This window comes from Akebia trifoliata, chromosome 14 (genome assembly GCF_017979445.1).
Source record: "Akebia trifoliata isolate Shusen 1 chromosome 14, ASM1797944v1, whole genome shotgun sequence".
NCBI lineage: Eukaryota > Viridiplantae > Streptophyta > Magnoliopsida > Ranunculales > Lardizabalaceae > Akebia > Akebia trifoliata.
The window spans coordinates 26345353-26363322 of NC_141388.1; the positions used below are offsets into that span (position 1 = coordinate 26345353).

At 34.0% G+C, this 17970-nt stretch overlaps 1 protein-coding gene across 2 annotated transcripts; it reads left to right on the plus strand.

The window, feature by feature from the left end:
* The first annotated feature begins 307 nt into the window (after positions 1–307).
* LOC147386628 (putative zinc transporter At3g08650) lies at positions 308–15833 on the plus strand. 2 transcript variants are annotated; one of them, XM_086422227.1, is made up of 6 exons: positions 308–461; positions 1548–2229; positions 3655–3939; positions 5815–5943; positions 12574–12671; positions 14607–15833. In XM_086422227.1, exons 2-6 carry the CDS (start codon positions 1777–1779, stop codon positions 15418–15420), a joined length of 1779 nt encoding a protein of 592 aa, XP_086278353.1. In that variant the 5' UTR covers positions 308–461; positions 1548–1776; the 3' UTR covers positions 15421–15833. The 2 variants fall into 2 exon arrangements, with proteins under 2 accessions (XP_086278353.1, XP_086278354.1); XM_086422228.1 differs by lacking the exon at positions 308–461 and adding an exon at positions 585–605.
* The last annotated feature ends 2137 nt before the right edge of the window (positions 15834–17970 follow it).

Genomic DNA, 17970 nt, shown 5'->3' on the forward strand with positions numbered 1-17970 from the left:
TATATAGATCCTAATTTTTATATATATATAGAGTGTAATTATATATTTATTATGATATTTTGCTTATTTTTTATGTATTATCAATATTAAGGGTATTCTGATTATTTTATCAGAATCTAGCAATAAAAAAACTATCAAATAACAATAATTTTTGACTTACATATTTCTATAATGAATAAGCTTCTATTGAATGTGACATTTTAAGTTTTGAACTTCTATTTCTTCTAAAAGTCAATTTCTGAAGTTGGAACTGATTATGCAAGGACCAGACCCTAGTAGGTATATACTTACTAGAAGCTTCCATTTGACAATCAGGAGGGCATTTCCGTGATTATCGATAAGACCAGCAAAACATCCGCTGTTTCTTTATCTTTGTGCGAAAACCGCTTTTCGTCTCCTCGAAACCGCGTCAAATCGGGTTTCCGCCCCTTGTAACACTTCTAGCTGGTCGTCTCTTCCAGGTAAGCGGTTTTGTATTCCCATCGACGGTTTCCGTATGGATTCATTTCGGTTTAGTTTCTATTTCTTTTATATAATCTGAGTTAGGTTTATTCGTTGACTCTTCTTCTCTCTTTCTCTATCTGTGCCTTTTGTATCGAAATGAGGTTTTTTCTTGGGACTTTTATGATCGACAAGTAATTTTTTTTGATTGAGATTAGGGTTTCTTTCTTTCATCAAATGTCCATCTTTCAGGTCCTGGAAGATTAGGGTTGTTAGTTTTCTATTATCAATCGGTAGCTCCAACGCATTATTTCTAGTTTTCTCCATGAATCTTCTTTATTGAATTGGGGTTCCATGACCTCCTCTTTTTTGCGTTGAAGGGGGGGGGGGGGCTCCTCTGTTAGCCTTCTATCAGTTCTATGTAATTGGAATTTGAAAAGAAATCATCTTTATTGAAATTAGGGTTCCTTGACATATTTGTGTTGAGATCTTCTGTTAATCTTGTAATCGGCATTGACAAGAAATGATCGATTATCTTAATATTTCGCAGTATTTGAAGATAATTCTTCAATTAGGGTTTTGGAGATGTTATTTGTGGCGGGAATGGGCTTATCTTGATGAGCTTGTATTGTTAAATCTTTCTGTAATTGTAGTTCTGCCTGCAAAAAATCAGCTTGCATTATTATGAGAATCCTTTGGTTTTTGTTAAAGAGATATCTAGTTCGATCTTGTTTAGAGATGTGTTTCTTGTTTGTTGTGCTAATCAAATTCAATCATTTAATTTAATTTGATTTTATGATTTTTGTTTGATCTTATGCGGCTCAGGATTCGTGCAAAAAAACTTTCAGATATTAAACTCTTTTGTCTAGGCTAACCATTTCATCCGGAAAAAATTGATTTATTAGTTGAAGAAAATGTATGGACTTGCTCTCTGCCTCTTGAAAGTGGTTAAGCAACCTTGAGTTTGTCATATGCAAATGTAGTATTCTATGCTTATTTTAGGCATTTTTTTATCCATTAAGAAAATTTTCTTGACAAATTTGAACTGTTGTTGAAAGTTTTTGAAAATCTAACTTCTCTGATGATATTTTTTTTTTTTTTATCAGATTTTATCCAGGGGACTCATACTTATAATTAAATGCAAGCTCGCTTAGGATCATTACAACCACATTCAAGGATATTGAGGCTTGGATTAATCTATTTCAGAAAATTTCTGAAATGGGCTCTATTTATTTGAGGAACGAACTTCAGCAAAATTACGTTTTCTTGTGATCTGGGTCAAGTGGGTTTTGATGTGTTTGAGTTAGTGTGATTGTTGTGGTGAACTCTGTATGAATGACAATGGCTTTGCTGTTCAAGCAGGTTTTGTTTTTCACAGTGGTTTTTATAGTGCTGCATGGTTCTGTCTTAGCTGATCCTGAAAAAGAACTTACCCAAAGGACAAGGACTGCTCCGCATAGGAATTTGGGAAGTAGTGTTATAGATGGCTCTGGTATTGAGGATACCTTTCACAGTTCTGAGGATGCTTATGAGAGTAATAGAGTCTCTGTGTCCACAGTTGCATGGTTTACTTTGGCAATGGCTGCTGCAACCGGCTTAGGTGCGGTGCCATTCTTCTTTCTGGAGCTTGATCCACAATGGGCAGGCATATGCAATGGAATGGCTGCTGGGGTGATGTTGGCCGCAAGCTTTGACCTTGTGCAGGAAGGTCAAACCCATGGTAGTGGTGGCAACTGGGTTGTGATTGGAATTCTGTCTGGAGGTGTTTTCATTTGGCTTTGTAAGAAGGTGATTGGTGATCTTTCCTTGTTTTTTTTTTTTTTTTTGGTACTTTTAGGGTATGTTTGTTTGCTGGAAAAATCCGCTGGTAAGATCAATTTCTCAGGAACCCCAGGGGTTGGTCTAGTGGCAAGCCGAACCTTGATAAGCTCCACAGGAAGGGTAGGTCAAGTGTCCGAAACCCCGGTAGCAATGAATTCCTTGGGGCCACCCTCAGGGTTTGGTTGACCCTCAACTCAACCAGTTGTGCATAGGACTTTCTGATGCGGTGTGTGTGATTGTGAGATTAGTCTCACCCGAAGGGTGGGGATACCCATAATAAGCAACAAAAAAAGAGATCAATTTCTCGGGAAAATGTGAAATTGTGTACATCTTTTTTACGTTTAGCCGAGAAAATTTAGTTTTTCCGGCATTGCAATAACATCTGTTTTCTGTGGGAACTGATTTTCTATGTCCATTAAACATTTCCAATCCATATTCTTGAGAAAATCATTTCCTCGACTAATCACTTACTGTGTATGATTTTCGCAAGAAAATCTATTCTCAACAAACAAATAAATCCCTCTATATAGAATTCGGACTATTTCTTATTCCGATTGCATAGAATATGTTTTTGAGTTCTCATGTATTTGATATACTTCAATTCTGATGTCTTCAACTACTTACTTTTCTTCCATTTATAATCTGGTTCTTGTGTTAAGTTATAAAGCTTGTTCTCTAATCATGTTAGAATTGAATGAAGGATAAAGCAACCCCCATAAGTTGGGATAGGACATGATGATGACAAATAGGACGATAGAAAAATGATGATGAGGATATTGTGTGATTGATGCTTTCTATTTTCAGATGAGAGTTTTTGATTGAGTAAAAACGAGAGTAATTCCCCATCAAAGAGCTACTTTACCTTATTCTGAAGTCAATACTTTCAATTAATTGCAAACAAGCTTAACTTAAGATGGATATTCCTCATCTTATTGTTTGTTTTAATCATTCATTTCCAAGTGGTTGTGTGATGTTATTTGGTTGAACCTTTTTATTTTTATGCATATCCCTCAATATGTTCTGAGTTCCTAAATGCAACATCTTTTTTTGGTAAGTAAACTGCAACTTTTTTTGTTACATTGATATGTCCATTTCTGATATAACTGCAGCATCCAATTTTGTAATTAAATTCACAGTCTTCAACCTGTTGAAGTTTTTCAATAGGATAGGTTGCCAAAAATAAAAATAAAAATAAAAATAAGCTTGCCAATGTTGGTGTCCAATTGAAGAGCAGGCCTAATCCTGTACTTCACAACAGTGGTACAGCCTGAACTCCATATCAATGAATTTTATTAAATTTTCTTGAGTATGATATCCACATATGCTTGAGTGATTCTGAACCACTAACCGTGCTAATACATCCCATATCATATCATCTCTATTTATGTGCAGTTTCTTGAACAATATGGGGAAGTAAGCATGTTGGACATTAAAGGTGCAGATGCCAGTAAGGTCGTTCTTGTTATTGGAATAATGACTCTTCATTCTTTTGGTGAGGGCTCTGGAGTTGGAGTCTCCTTTGCTGGCTCCAAAGGTTTTTCTCAAGGTCTTTTGGTAACTTTAGCTATAGCTGTGCACAACATCCCAGAAGGATTAGCCGTGAGTATGGTTCTTTCAACAAGAGGGGTTTCTCCTCAGAATGCAATGTTATGGAGTGTGATTACATCTTTACCACAGGTAACACCTAATGGATTAGATATTAAGAATACAATGAAGTAAGAATTTTTTGTAGATAGGCTGATATAAACTAAAATGACGTATCTACAATAGATGATCGAAAGGGACCTTTTGTGACATTTACCACTGTGGCCACCTTTCCCCCCCACCCTAAAAGTGCTCCATACTATCAACTAATAATAATTATCCAAAATTGCCAATCTGTAAATTGGTTTGTAATAAAAAGTAATACCACTAGAAATTTATCATCAAGATCTTTAAAATGATACATATTAAATATAGGTCTTCGATATTCCTATTAGAAACTAGATATTTTACGATCAATAATGATGTATACAAAAACATATATATTTTTTTGATCAGCAATCTGGGGTTATAATGGGATCCACCATAACGTTAAACCAACTCGATTACAAGCGAGAGTAATTACAAGGTACATCATCGCTCAAAATTACAAGCTCTTGACGGTTACACGGCTCATCAAGGATACTCAATAAGGCTCTTGAAGGAATTCAGCCGCTACAGTCTCCTCTCTCCAATATAATTCAGAAGGCTAGTTGCCTACTACTCCCCTTAATCCTACGAGCAATTCTTTCATATTTCCATGAAATCTCATGTTCCCCTTTAATGCAACGGATAGCATACAGCGCACTTATCAAGACCCGATGAAAAGCCTCTTGTTATTGCAAATTTAATAGCTTCCTCAATCGCTTCAAGCTCAATGAAAATGCTATCCTGCCCATTCCTTCTATCCCATGCACCAAACAAGAACTTATCAAAATGGTCCCGACTAATAAATCCAATGCCGCTCCCCACCTTTTTTAATATCTACTACATGAACCATTTGTGTTTGTGAAGCTTTTTTGCCACTTACATTTTAAAAAATGCCCTACGCAATTCTGTAACTTCTTTTAGACTGTTGTGTTAAACGAGACAACCCAAACCAACCATTGATCACCCAAATTTGCAAAACTTCCTAGATACTTAATTGCACCCAACCATACTACACCTAGTGTCACACTCTTTAAAATGTATTTTTTTCTTCTTGTGGAATATTTTCAAAATGCCGTGACTTTCAATTTCTAAGTTAGAGTTACCCATCAAAAAATGATTTTTTTTTCTAAGTTGGTTTTTCATAAAATTGTATACTTTAGAGAGCGCTTGCCGAGATCTTGAAGCTGATGTTCATTGTTAAATATATTTTTAATATTTTACATTTTTTCCTATAATCCTCTTAGGAACCTTTTTTTATTTTATTTTTTATTTTTATAGTTTGCATGATGTATATAAAAGTGATATAAGTTATTTTACCTACCATTTTAGCTTTTTAGCAAGTTTTCCATTGTTTTTATTTTAATATTTTTTTGTTGTTTTTAAATCTCTCGCTTAGAAAACTCTATTAGTAAAAAAAGAGAGAGGAAACAATGCCATTAAACAACACATGCATTCCCCTAGTGAAGAATATATAACAGTAGTTAAGTGACAAGTTCTCCATTTCTATGTGTTCTGCCATGAGGGGCACTGTGTCATACTTGTATCGGTGTGTTTTTGAAACAAATCATCATTAGCACAAGTCATAAATGATATTTGCTTGGAAAACGTGCTCCTGCTAAGTCTGATGATTTGTTTGCAAATATGTGCTGACGCATGAGTATGATGTGGTGTCCAACATGGAGAACTCTTAGAAATGGAGTGCACTTGTTACATTACTATCTACAGTTTTATACTTATACCTCCCAAATTGAAATGAACCAAGTTCTTATATATTGGAATAGAGAAAAGCATTGAAGGTGTAATGTTTTCTCCTTCATCTCTCCTCATAACTCTTATCTTCTCCATTACTCATTAGCCGCTAATGCTTTTTCATCGTTGCAGCCACTTGTAGCAGTTCCCTCGTTCATGTGCGCTGATGCATTTAACAAGTTCCTGCCCTTCTGTACGGGCTTCGCTGCTGGATGTATGATCTGGATGGTCGTAGCTGAGGTCCTCCCTGATGGGTTCAAGGTAATGTGAATTAGAGTATTAATGCTTATGTTTGATCCTTGTACTTGGACACCCCTAGGCTTTATACTTGGTCTGATATATGTATTAGTCAATGTACTTCTAAATGTAGTTAGCAAAATGACTCTTTTGTTATTCCTTGTCAATTTAGTTGAAAACTTGAATAACTAGGTACCCTAAAAATGTGGGTTGTCCTCCCAAAAATAAGAATAAACCAGTTTTGTGGAACTGAGTAATGTGGTTTTGTTAATGTTAATGATTCCTGTGGAGAAAATCTAAAGAACCTGCTAGATGCAGTGAACCACAATATTATGGGTCTTGGGAGATCTCTTAACGGACAAAAAAGGAAAAAGAAAAAAGAAAAGAGAAAAGAGAAAAGAGAAAAGAGAAAAGAGAAAAGAGAAAAGAGAAAAGAAAAGACAATCCCGTTACCGGATACAGGGGCGGAGCCAGGATTTTCTTTTAGTGGGGGCAAGCTATGATTAGTTATATAGTTGAAGAACTTGAATGGAGGGAGGTGAGGGGGTGGGGGCAAAAATTGGAGGGAGACGAGGGTGTTGGGGCAAATGGGGAGAGAGGTGAGGGAGTGGCGACAAATGGGGCATGTAATTAGTTAAAAATATAGGGGTGTCTCAAAGTTCTGTGGGGGCAATGGCCCCCACCAGCTCCTTACTAGCTCTGCCCCTGACCGGATACTAGTAGGTGGCATGTGCAAACGCACATGTATAACAAAAACTAGGATCTATGCATGATTAAATATTTTTTTTATAATTATTTTAAAATTTTAAAGAGATAATCTAATTATCTATTATGTTTTATCATTTAATATATTGCAAGAACCTTTTTGTAATTTAAAATATTAACTAAGGAACTTTCAAAGGTAACATAATAAAATGATATCTATGTATTTTTAGAAAACTAACTACCGTGATTCTAGGAGTGGGATTATAAGTTTGTTTGTTTTGTCAAAAATAACCTTGATGATAGTAAGGTTAAATGCAAATGTGGGGCATTTTTAGTCTTTCAAATTTTGGTGTTGAACCTCTTAATTCCACCTTCTCTCATTATAATTGTAAAGATAAGTTCTAGTCTACCTCGTTAATTTGGTTATTACAAACAAGGCAAAAAACCCAAAGAAGATTTGGATAGACTAAATGGTGAGAACAATCCAACTTGGAATTTTTGAACTAGGAAAACCACATGGGTCCCATTGAATGCCAGCCCCTCTTCCTCATCTGTAGTTTTGTGTTGTTACTAGGCCATCTTTTCAATCTATTTGTTAGCTACCTTCATTTTTCTCCTTGTGTTTTCCCTTTTGTACAATTATATTACAAACAAACAAGCTAGATAGTTTTTTTTTTCTTATATATATAGACTAGAGTTTGCTTATGCCTACCGGCACAATCATCCTCTTTGCGTGTCTGTGATTTTGAGATAAAGAATAATTATCTAAACAATAAAAAATCATAAAATAAACTAATTCTACCAGAGGAACCGGCACAATCATCCTCTTTGCGTGTCTGTGATTTTGAGATAAAGAATAATTATCAAAACAATAAAAAATCATAAAATAAACTAATTCTACCAGAGGTTATTAAAGAAAATTTAATAAGTAATTAAAAAATGATTCCTAAGTTAATTTACAATCCTACAAGGCTACTCTCAAATGTTAAAATGAGGGAGCTTAAAGAAGATAGAACTTCCAAATAAACTTGGGGTCTAAATTTAATAGCCAATTTAAATTCTCTTGACCATTTCAAGGATTTTCAAGAATTAGATTAGGCCCAAGGGATTTTGGCTATACGTTAAAAGGTTAAACGTAAAGTTTTGCAATTACAGATATATTGTAATAAGGTTAAAGGGTTGGTATGGGATTGGATAATGTGGAACGCAACCGATGATGTGAATTATTACAATTTTATTTCTTCAGTGACGAAATCTTCCCAGTCGAGGAGAATTAATGGGGTCATCAAATCTTAAAGAGTAGATTTTAGTTTTTATTTAGATTTCTATTTTAGGACTTTATTTTCATGTTTTTTAGGCTTATTTTGATGTTTTATTGGTCCATGGATAATATTTAGGGACAGTTTAGTAACTTTACTTAGTCTTTTATTTAAGTTTATTAGGATTTGAAATTTAAGAGAGAAAGCTATGAAAATTAAGTTTATGTATTTGGTGTTTTAGTTTGATTTATTTTCTTTATATTAGATTGTATTAGGGTCTTTTTTTTTTCTATTTTTTTGATCGATATATTAGGGTCTTTTTTAATGAATGAACAATGAAAATTTGATGAATAAAAGAATGAGTTTCTTTAATGGAGTAAAGTGATTTCTCCACCATTTTTGGTGTGATTCCAAGGTTTTATCTTTCTATTTCTTTTTTTTTTTTCTAATATTTATTTGTTTCTTTTTATTATTTTCTTTTAACTTTCTTGATTCTTGAAACCCCTTTCTTGATTCTTGATTCTTGATCCTTGATCCTTGATTTTTTATTCTTGAAACCCATTTTATTTTAACCCTTAATCATTACCCAATAAGTCTTAATCTTTAATCCTTTCCTTATTCTATAAAACCTTAACCTTTAACCATTTTCATTGAGATTGTGGTCATATTTGCTCAAAATCCAAAATCAAATTCTATTTTCTTGTCTCGTTGCCCAAATCCTTAACCCAATCTCCAACTAGAATTTCCTTGAATCCCTTGTTTTTTCAAAATCATATTCTATTTTCTTATCTCTCCTATTATCACCCAAATCTTTAACCCAATCCCCAACCAAATTTCTCTAAATCCCCTATTTTGCCTAAATTAACTTCCATTTTCTAATCTCCCCTCATCTGTCTTGCATCAAATTTGATATCAGAGCTAAGAACCTGGAATAAATAGAGATGGTATTGGAAGTCAAAACTAGATTTGTTTTACCTTTTGGGAAGTCATTCAGGGTATTATGTAGTGATGAATATGAGGAAAACTTGATTTCCACAAGTTTTTTTTGAGAAGATTTTGCAGAATGTTGACAATAAGACTTATTGTGGTTATCGTGATTACGACTATATCGCTCAGTTCCATTAGGGATGTTTTATTCATGGTGCTGAGTACAAGGTGGTTCCTTTAAAAGATTGTCATGTTGTGTTGGGTTGAGGTTGGATCTCACATGTATAGGCTACGCTCGATGTGGAGCGAAATATTTTACGTGTTACTTCAGATAGACAATATCTACTCAAGGTATGCCCTTGGAAATCAACTCTTGTGGTACCATTAGTCTAAGTGCAGATTGAAGAAAAGACAGATCAAACATTAACTTCAGAATATGATGTGCCTACAGTTCTAGAATCAACGTGAAAACAAGATCATGAAGTGGAAAATACGTCAAAAGAGTCTAAGGAAGATCTTTTATAGACATTTATGGTTTTTGTTCATGATGTAGTTGTTCCATCACTATCTCAAACCGACCTAATCATCTTAGGTGGGTATAATAGAGACTGCGAAGATAGAAGATCATAATTTGAAGTTAAATGATTCAATACAACATCAAGATATGGGAACAAATCTTTGCTAAAATGGATGAACCACAAATTGTCAAACACCTTAAAACTCGAGGACAAATTTTCTCCAACCAGAGGAGAATAATGCGGAACGCAACCGATGATGAGAATTACTACAATTTTATTTCTCCAGTGGTGAAACCCCAGCCAAGGAGGATTGATGGGGATATCAAATCTTAAAGAGTAGATTTTAGTTTTTATTTAGAATTCTGTTTTAAGATTTTATCTTCATATTTTTTTGGGTTTATTTTGATGTTTTATCGGCCCATGATCTTAGTATTAATATTTAGGGGTAGTTTAGTAACTCTACTTGATATTTTATTTTAGTTTATTAGGGTTTGAAATTTAGGAGAGAGAAAGTTATGAAAATTAGGTTGATTTATTTGGTGTTTTAGTTTGATTAGGACTCTTAAATTTATTTTCTTTATATAAATTTTATTAGAAATTTTTTTAATGAATAAACAATGAAAATTTGATGAATAAAAAATGATTTTCTTTAATGGAGTGAAGTGAGTTCTCCACCATTTTTAGTGTGATTCCAAGAAATCCTTAGTGTGATTAAAATGTTTTATCTTTCTATTTTTTTTTTTCTAATCTTTATTTGTTTCTTTTTATTATTTTCTCATAACTTTCTTGATTCTTGATTCTTGAAATCCTTTTCTTGATTCTTAATACTCATTTTATTTTAACCCTTAATCATTATCCAATAAACCTTAACCTTTAATCTTATAAAACTTTAACCTTTAACCATTTTCATTGAGATTGTGGTCGTACTTGCCCAAAATCCAAAATCAAAATTCATTTTCTTATCTTCTTGTCTCTCCTATCGCCACCCAAATCCTTAACCCAATCCCCAACCAGATTTCCCTAAATCCCATATTTTACCTAAATCAAATTCTATTTTCTTATCTCCTCTTATCTGTCCTGCATCACTGGAGTAGGGTTCGGTTATGGGTTGGAGTAGGATTAGGGTTATAGGTTGGGAATTATGTGTTGGGATGGTAAGAGGGTGTGGCTGAGTTTAGGCTGCTTTGGGCAGTATTTAGGGCCTATTCTAGTGGATGCAGGGTTCGGTTGGGTTGTATTTGATGGGCAAGAAGGTGTAGAGATAGATTTAGGGTTTAGAAACAAGTTTAGTTTGTTTCTATGAAAGTTAGAGATGATTTGGCCAATAGGTTCAACAATTTATGGGTGATAAAATAGAAACTAATGTGGAGAAGAAGATGAGATATGTAGAAAATTTACCTAGAATCACACTATTAAGTCTTCTATACCTTGGATTCACACCAAGGGAGCAGGGCCTCACACTAAGCAGTCTAACCATGGAGGTAAGAGAACATCCTATAAATTTTATTAAGCACTCTTCTGTAAAATAACATAAGGATGTCTTTAAATATTGAAAGTCAAACAAAATCCTAAAGAGCAAAATGCTTAAGTTAACCTTAACATAAAGATGAAAATTACAAAAAATACCCAAATTATCGTAACTTTATCTCCCTTAAATTTTCAACCCATATAAACTTATAAAAGGTCATAATACTAAGATCATGGACTAATGAACATAAAAATAAGCCCACATTCCAACCCTAATTATTGAAATAGACCCTCTTATTAAACATAAAACTAAATAAAACAAATCTTGAATGTCTTCATCAAAATATATATAGTTCTTGTTAACGTGTGCCTTTAGGGCATGCGTTAAAGTGCAATAAATACACTTTGGAAATTGAATTTTGTACCGAAAAGGCCCTTAAAAAAATTACTTTTTACCGAAATACCCTTGGATTCTAATTTCCTAAGTATATTTATTGCACTTTAATGTGTGCCTTTAGGCTGCATGTTAACAAAATCCAATATATATATTAGAAACTTATTGAAAAAGGAGGAATAGATATCTGGCCTCCAAAGAAAGGGGATACAACTTAAAGAATGTGAAAGAGGAAAACAAGAGACAAGAATAAGGAGTGATTGTGAAGATAAAGATATGGTAGAGGATACATTGGACACCAAAGTTTTAAAATAAGTTGAACCAGGATAGAGTACTAGCAATATAACTTTAGAAAGAGCCTGCAAATATATGAGGTGGCAGTTGAGACTTGAGTTGATGGCACCATAGTCACCAAGTCGGGGTTCGGGAATAAGTCGGCAACGGAAAAAGAAAAAGAAAAAATAAAAAAATGGGGAAAAAATTGTAGTAGTGTTAAGACAGTATATATTTTTTTCTACTAAGTGATGTTATCATTTATATCATCAAATCCTATTTTAAACTTAAGAATAAATGGTCTTTGTCTCACCAAAAAAAAAAAAAAAAAAAAAATCACATTTTGTGTTTAAATGGTGACTTTTTCAAAAAGTAGGGATTAAATCGCGTCTTTTTCAAAAAATCATAATTTAATTGTCAGTCTTTAAAATCGTGATTTAAACACGATTTTTTGAAGAAGTCGGCGATTTTGGTGACTGGATGGCACTAAATTCTGTTAATTCCACCTATCTAGATTCAATTTTCCTTGTAGAATGAGAAGTTGAATAGGATGTTCTCAATGAAACTAGATCTAGTTTTTTAAAGTGGAAATCCACTTCTGGAATTTTCTGTGATTGATCCATGCCAGTAATTTTCCAAGACATCTATCAGACCAGCTGTGCTTTATGGAACAAAAACTGGGTAAAATCAAGAAACATGTTATTGATTGATTGATAGTTCATCAAAATATAAGTAGGGGATTGATATGTCCAGACATAACTTTCCAAAGGGCCACATTAGATGCATTACAAGGAAGACATCAAGGCAAAATCAGTCTTTGTAATGTATTTAATCCATGTGGCTTTATGACACTGTGCTTGATTATATCATTTCCTCATAATTAAATAAGGATCACTGGGGACTGTAGAACCAGCAATAACTATGTCATTGTTTGTATCTTATGATTTGTCATCAATTTTGATGTATATGGTGATTTTTTATTGCAAAATAACAACTTGAAAATGAAAATGTTAAAGGACACTTTCTTGTGCTTGAACTTATCCCAATTGTACTTTTGGTAGCTGTGAACAATTTCCTTTTGCTAAATATCGATGTAAATGTCTTTGCCCAGGAAGCTTCTCCTTCACAAGTTGCATCGGCCGCTACGCTCTCTGTAGCATTTATGGAAGCTCTCAGCACAGTGCTTTTGAATTTTAGTCAAGGATACAGGTGATTGTTTATTTAGTTCATTGTGTTTGGGATTAGTACATATATATACATATAAACCCTTAAACTCAATGGTTGGGTACTATATTACTGAATTCACCCTCATACAGAACCCCGCTCCGGTTTTCAGTACAGTTTGTTTTGGGTTTGTGAAATACAATGAGCCACATCAACAAATCTGCGAACCCAATTGTTGTGGTTGCTGAATTTTTTCATTGGTTTGGCAAACCAAAATGTAAATGTACGACTTATTTATTTGAGAAATTTGATTACGTATATATACAAGAGAAATAACTAATGAGGCTTTCTATTTGTCTCCGTGCTTTTCTTTAGGCTTTCTATTTGTCTCTATGCTTTTCTTTTACTCTAAGACATCTTCAATCTCCCCATAAATTTTAGCTTCTTTTCAATGCGAGAGTTGTGATCAATAAATCATCTTGGCTGTCACCGAATGAATATATTTTAATATATATATTTTTATATGTTCTGCAAAATCGTGGAAGTGTCTGGTAATTATTTCTGGAGTTAGGAATCTAGGTAGGCGTTGGATAGGACTCCTTGGCTACTTCTGACTCTTGCGGGGAGTTAGAAGTCGTTTGGATGCGTTTGTATGAACTACTCTTTCGAAGAGTTACTCCGCGCAAGAGCAAGAAATTACTCTTTATGAAGAAGTCAAGAAAACCTATTTCTCAAAACTCTTCTTGCGGGGAGTCAAAATCTAACGGTTCGTTTTACCAAAATACCCCTAACTTTATTAATTTTCTATGAAAATATTTCTAATTCATTTGCCCTTAAATCAAACAAAAGAAACATTTATTAATATTAATTTTATTTTTTTTTAATTTTGAGTATAATGGATTTAAACACATTATATTAATATTTAATATTTAAAATATTATATTATATTATATTATATTATATTAATATTTATAGTTAAACACATTATATTAATATTTAATATTAAAATATTATATTATATTATATTAATATTTATTATATTATATTATATTAATATTTATAGTTAAAATGTCAAAAATAATATAGTTTGAAGGCATATTATGACACTAAAAGACAGTCTGTCAATTTTTTTTTAAATTTTGAGTATAATGGATTTAAACACATTATATTAATATTTAATATTTAAAATATTATATTATTTATATTAATATTATTATATTATATTATATTAATATTTATAGTTAAAATGTAAAAAACAGTATAGTTTGAAGGCATCTTATGACACTAAAAGACAGTCTGTCAATTTTTTTTTTTAATATTATGTCATATTATATCAAAAACAGTCAGTCAAATTTTTTTTAAAATTTTAAGTATAATGGATTTAAACATATTATATTAATATTTAATATTTAAAATATTATATTATATTATATTATATTAATATTTATAGTTAAAATGTCAAAAACAATATAGTTTGAAGGCATATTATGACACTTAAAGATAAAAAACAGTAACTGGTAAATATAAGGGTATTCTAGTCTTTTTTCTAGAAGTCATGAGAAGTCAGTATGGTTCCCAAACAAACTTCCAGCACAAAAGTACTTCTGCCAGTACTTCATAGAGTTGATTGCCAAACGCCATTTCTGCACATAATTACTTTTCCAGCTCCTCCATAAAGTACTTCAGCTCATGTTCTTTGAAAGAGTAGTTCTGCTCCTGGTATCCAAACAGGCCCTAGGTTTTTTACACGTGGCCATTGTCTCAGTGATCCAGGACATTCACTCGTTAATTAACTCTCGTTCAGTGACGATGCTGATTTAGTAATATTGGTTAATTTATGGAATATTTCCTGAGTCCTTGACCAATTTCAGAAATGGTCCATCAAATGTATATTGGGATTGACAAGGTGAGTTATGTGTCCATTATTGTTTATATACCTCTGTTTGTGTGTGTAACTGAAATTTTGATGGGTCTGTGCAGCTCAGAAGACGCGTCTGGCTTCTTTGTATCACTACTTTTCGGTCTTGGGCCATTGTTGGGAGGCATCATTTTTATTGCTTTCGCTCTTGCCTCCCATCTTCAACATTCTCTCCTCACTGGGGTAGCTTCTGGCATTGCTTTCGTCCTTTCCATCTGGAGACCCTCACAGCTACTTCTCTCATCAAAGATGGGCTTCTTTCCCATCTTGTTTCTTCTTTCAATGGGTTCGGCGTTCTTCCACATTACAACCTCCGGCATCCTTAAACTTGTGAGCCGTAAAAAGTCTTCAGTAAATGACTTGTCAACATCAACCGGTTTCTCAGTGAGTGCTCTAACACTGCAGTCATTCTTGGCTTGTGGGGCTGTTGGTTTGCATGCTTTGGCGGAAGGACTTGCCCTTGGTGTGGCTGCACCAAAAGCTTATGGACTCGGCCGACATATGGTTCTACCTGTCTCTCTACATGGGCTCCCTCGAGGTGCTGCGGTGGCCAGTTGTATCTTTGGGGCCACCGACAGTTGGCGTGGGGCCCTTGCGGTCGCTGCCCTGACTGGATTTGCAGGTCCGGTGTCTGCAATTGGGGCAATACTTGCTGGGATAGACTATAGTGGGCTCGACTACTTGATGGTGTTCGCATGTGGGGCACTGCTACCAAGTTTCGGTAGTGTATTCCGGCGTGCTGTTAGGTTAGATTTGCGAAGGAGCAGTTATGGGCTCATGATGGGTTTGGTGTTTGCGAGTCTGTGTCTAACGTCGACTAGGTTGGTTTGCCTCCACACACCTTACTGTAACTCCGCTCCCGAGGCTGTCACATAAGTTGTAGAGTTGAGAGCCTACATGTATAAGAAAAACTGATGGATAGTCGCGAATACATCATCATGGAAGTGTGACGGCGAATGGGTTAAAAAAAAAAAGGGAAAAGAGGAAGAACATAAGAAAGAAGTTTTGATGATGATTTATGTAATTGTATAAAGAGTTGGGTGGCATTTGACTTGGACATTGAATTTATATTCATATGGACACCTTTGAGACGTGAATAAGGAGAGAAGTGATTCATACTTGATACAACTCGCCGTGCATTGCAGTTAAAACATTCGGATCAAGTTAACTACATGTGGAGGAACTTAATTTATTACAAGAACAGAACAAAATGTTTATGCTGCTTTTGATTTGTTAACCAATCTTAGATCTATCTTTATTTAAAATGATAAAATTACATAATTGTATTAGAGGAAGCATCCATAATCTGGATTCAAGGAAGACATGATTCTCTTAATCAATATTCAGGGTCTGTTCGGAAGCAAAGAGGCGAGGGAGTGAAAGTTGAAACTCGAAAGAAATATATATGCGTATTTGAAACAATTAATTTCAGGAATTTTTTAAGCAGTCACAACTCTTTTGTGTCAACTCTTCCCTTCTTAATGATAGTTGCTAAATTGGTTAACTAATAAATCTCTTTTATTTTCAACTGAAGACCTCTTTGCATGGGGGGTGGGAATGGGCCCACACAAAATGATGGGCCCACAGTTGGTACATGTCTGATGTCTGATGTATGTAGGTGGAGGTGGAGGTAGGTATGACTAATGAGGATGGTTGGGTATCTTTTTTGTGGATAAATGATAAGGCTGCCGATATCCCCTCAATGAAGATCAGAAATAAAAGTGGTAGGGACGGGACATCCCACATACAATTTCCATCCAAAGCTTTCTTTGTCACAAGCCTAAAGCTGTCTTTGGATTGTGAGAAATTGAGAGAAGTGAAGAGAAATAAATGAGTCTCTCCTTTTCTTCTTTTTGGATTGTTAAGTGGGGAGACCAGAGAAAACAATTGGAGAGAAAACAAATAAAGGTGAGTTTTGTTTCTCAAGAGGAGAGAAATCCTATTAAAATATTTTATAATTTCAACTCTGCCCTTAGATCTCTTTTAAGATATTTTAAAATTTTAAAGTTATCTCAAATTCTCTCCCGTCAATCCAAACATGGTGGAGAGAACTTGAATTTCTCTTCTCTTCTCTTCTCTCCACTTCTCTCAACCCAAACACAGTCTAAGAGATTGTGACTATTCTAATGGATCCCATCTAGGAGATATGCTAAACTGTAAGACGTGAATCCAACAAACCTGATTATTGTATTTATATGAAAAAATTATTATGCATTAAATCAAATTTGTGGATAAACAAGGATTGGATGTGCCCCTCATATATCTATAGAAATAGAATATCCCATTTATAGAGATGGGAAAAGGGGCCTTATGATCAATGATCCTAGAGACCCCTGCCACTTGATCTTGTTCCCCCTGGAAACAAACATGCATGAACCATTTCACAAAGTATGTGACTGGATAACCAAAAGTTTTGATAATTAGCTCTTGGTCTTCCGGTAAAAAACAATGTTGATGAGAGGACGTGTAGGTGCTCTATTACACGGTGGGTATTATAATTTTCCATGAATTTCCCATTTGTCGCTCAATGACAAAACTTTGCTCATTTCTTTTCTTGACGATCAACAAATCAAATGATATTTCTGTTCCAACCAGACCAGTCAATAGAAATGAAAATTACAGAGAGAGAATATTAAAGATTTTCTATAGGGTTCCTCATGAATTTGATGACTAACATCCCTGGACTCCTTGAGAGCCATTCCACCATAAATCTAGATAAAAGTCATACATGCCTCTTTCTCCGTTTTATCAGATCTCCTTTATAACCCATATCCCTATTCCTAAATTAATAAAAAGATAGGCCAATTGAAAAGAGGCAGTAAATCCTAATTCATTCATAATTGTAATAGTCCAATCAGTATTTATTCAAATAAGGTCACTCCTCTCATTTAGGAGTCTTTCCCTATTAAGATTGTTTTTTTTTCAAAATCAGACAAGGCCAAATCATATCACGTGGCACGATTTATGAGTCTAGTACAAAAGTTCTTGGAACATGTTCACCATCAAGAATGTACTATAAGGGGGTGGCAAGATGATAAATCAAGCAAATGCAAAAATGAGGGTATTTACAAATATGCCTTTATTTATTTATCTTTTTTTTTTTTTTAAAGAGTTATGCCTTTAAATTATCATGATAGTTGCTTTTACCAAGGGTATTTGTTAATGGTATGTATAGGACGTGTGGGGGCAAACTGGTCTTTTCCAGTTCCACACGTCCCACTTAGTGTAGCCTTAATTCTCTTATATAAATATAAGAGAGAAGACTCTTAGAATATGTTTTTTTTTTCTACTGATCTCTCTCAATGTTTTTCCTTTAAATATCTCTTTCTCTTCTAAACAATAACATAGTATTAGAGTAAGGTTTAGATCTTGAAGTTTGAGAACCTACTATTCTCTTCCTATTTTCCTTTCTTCTTTTTCGATCTA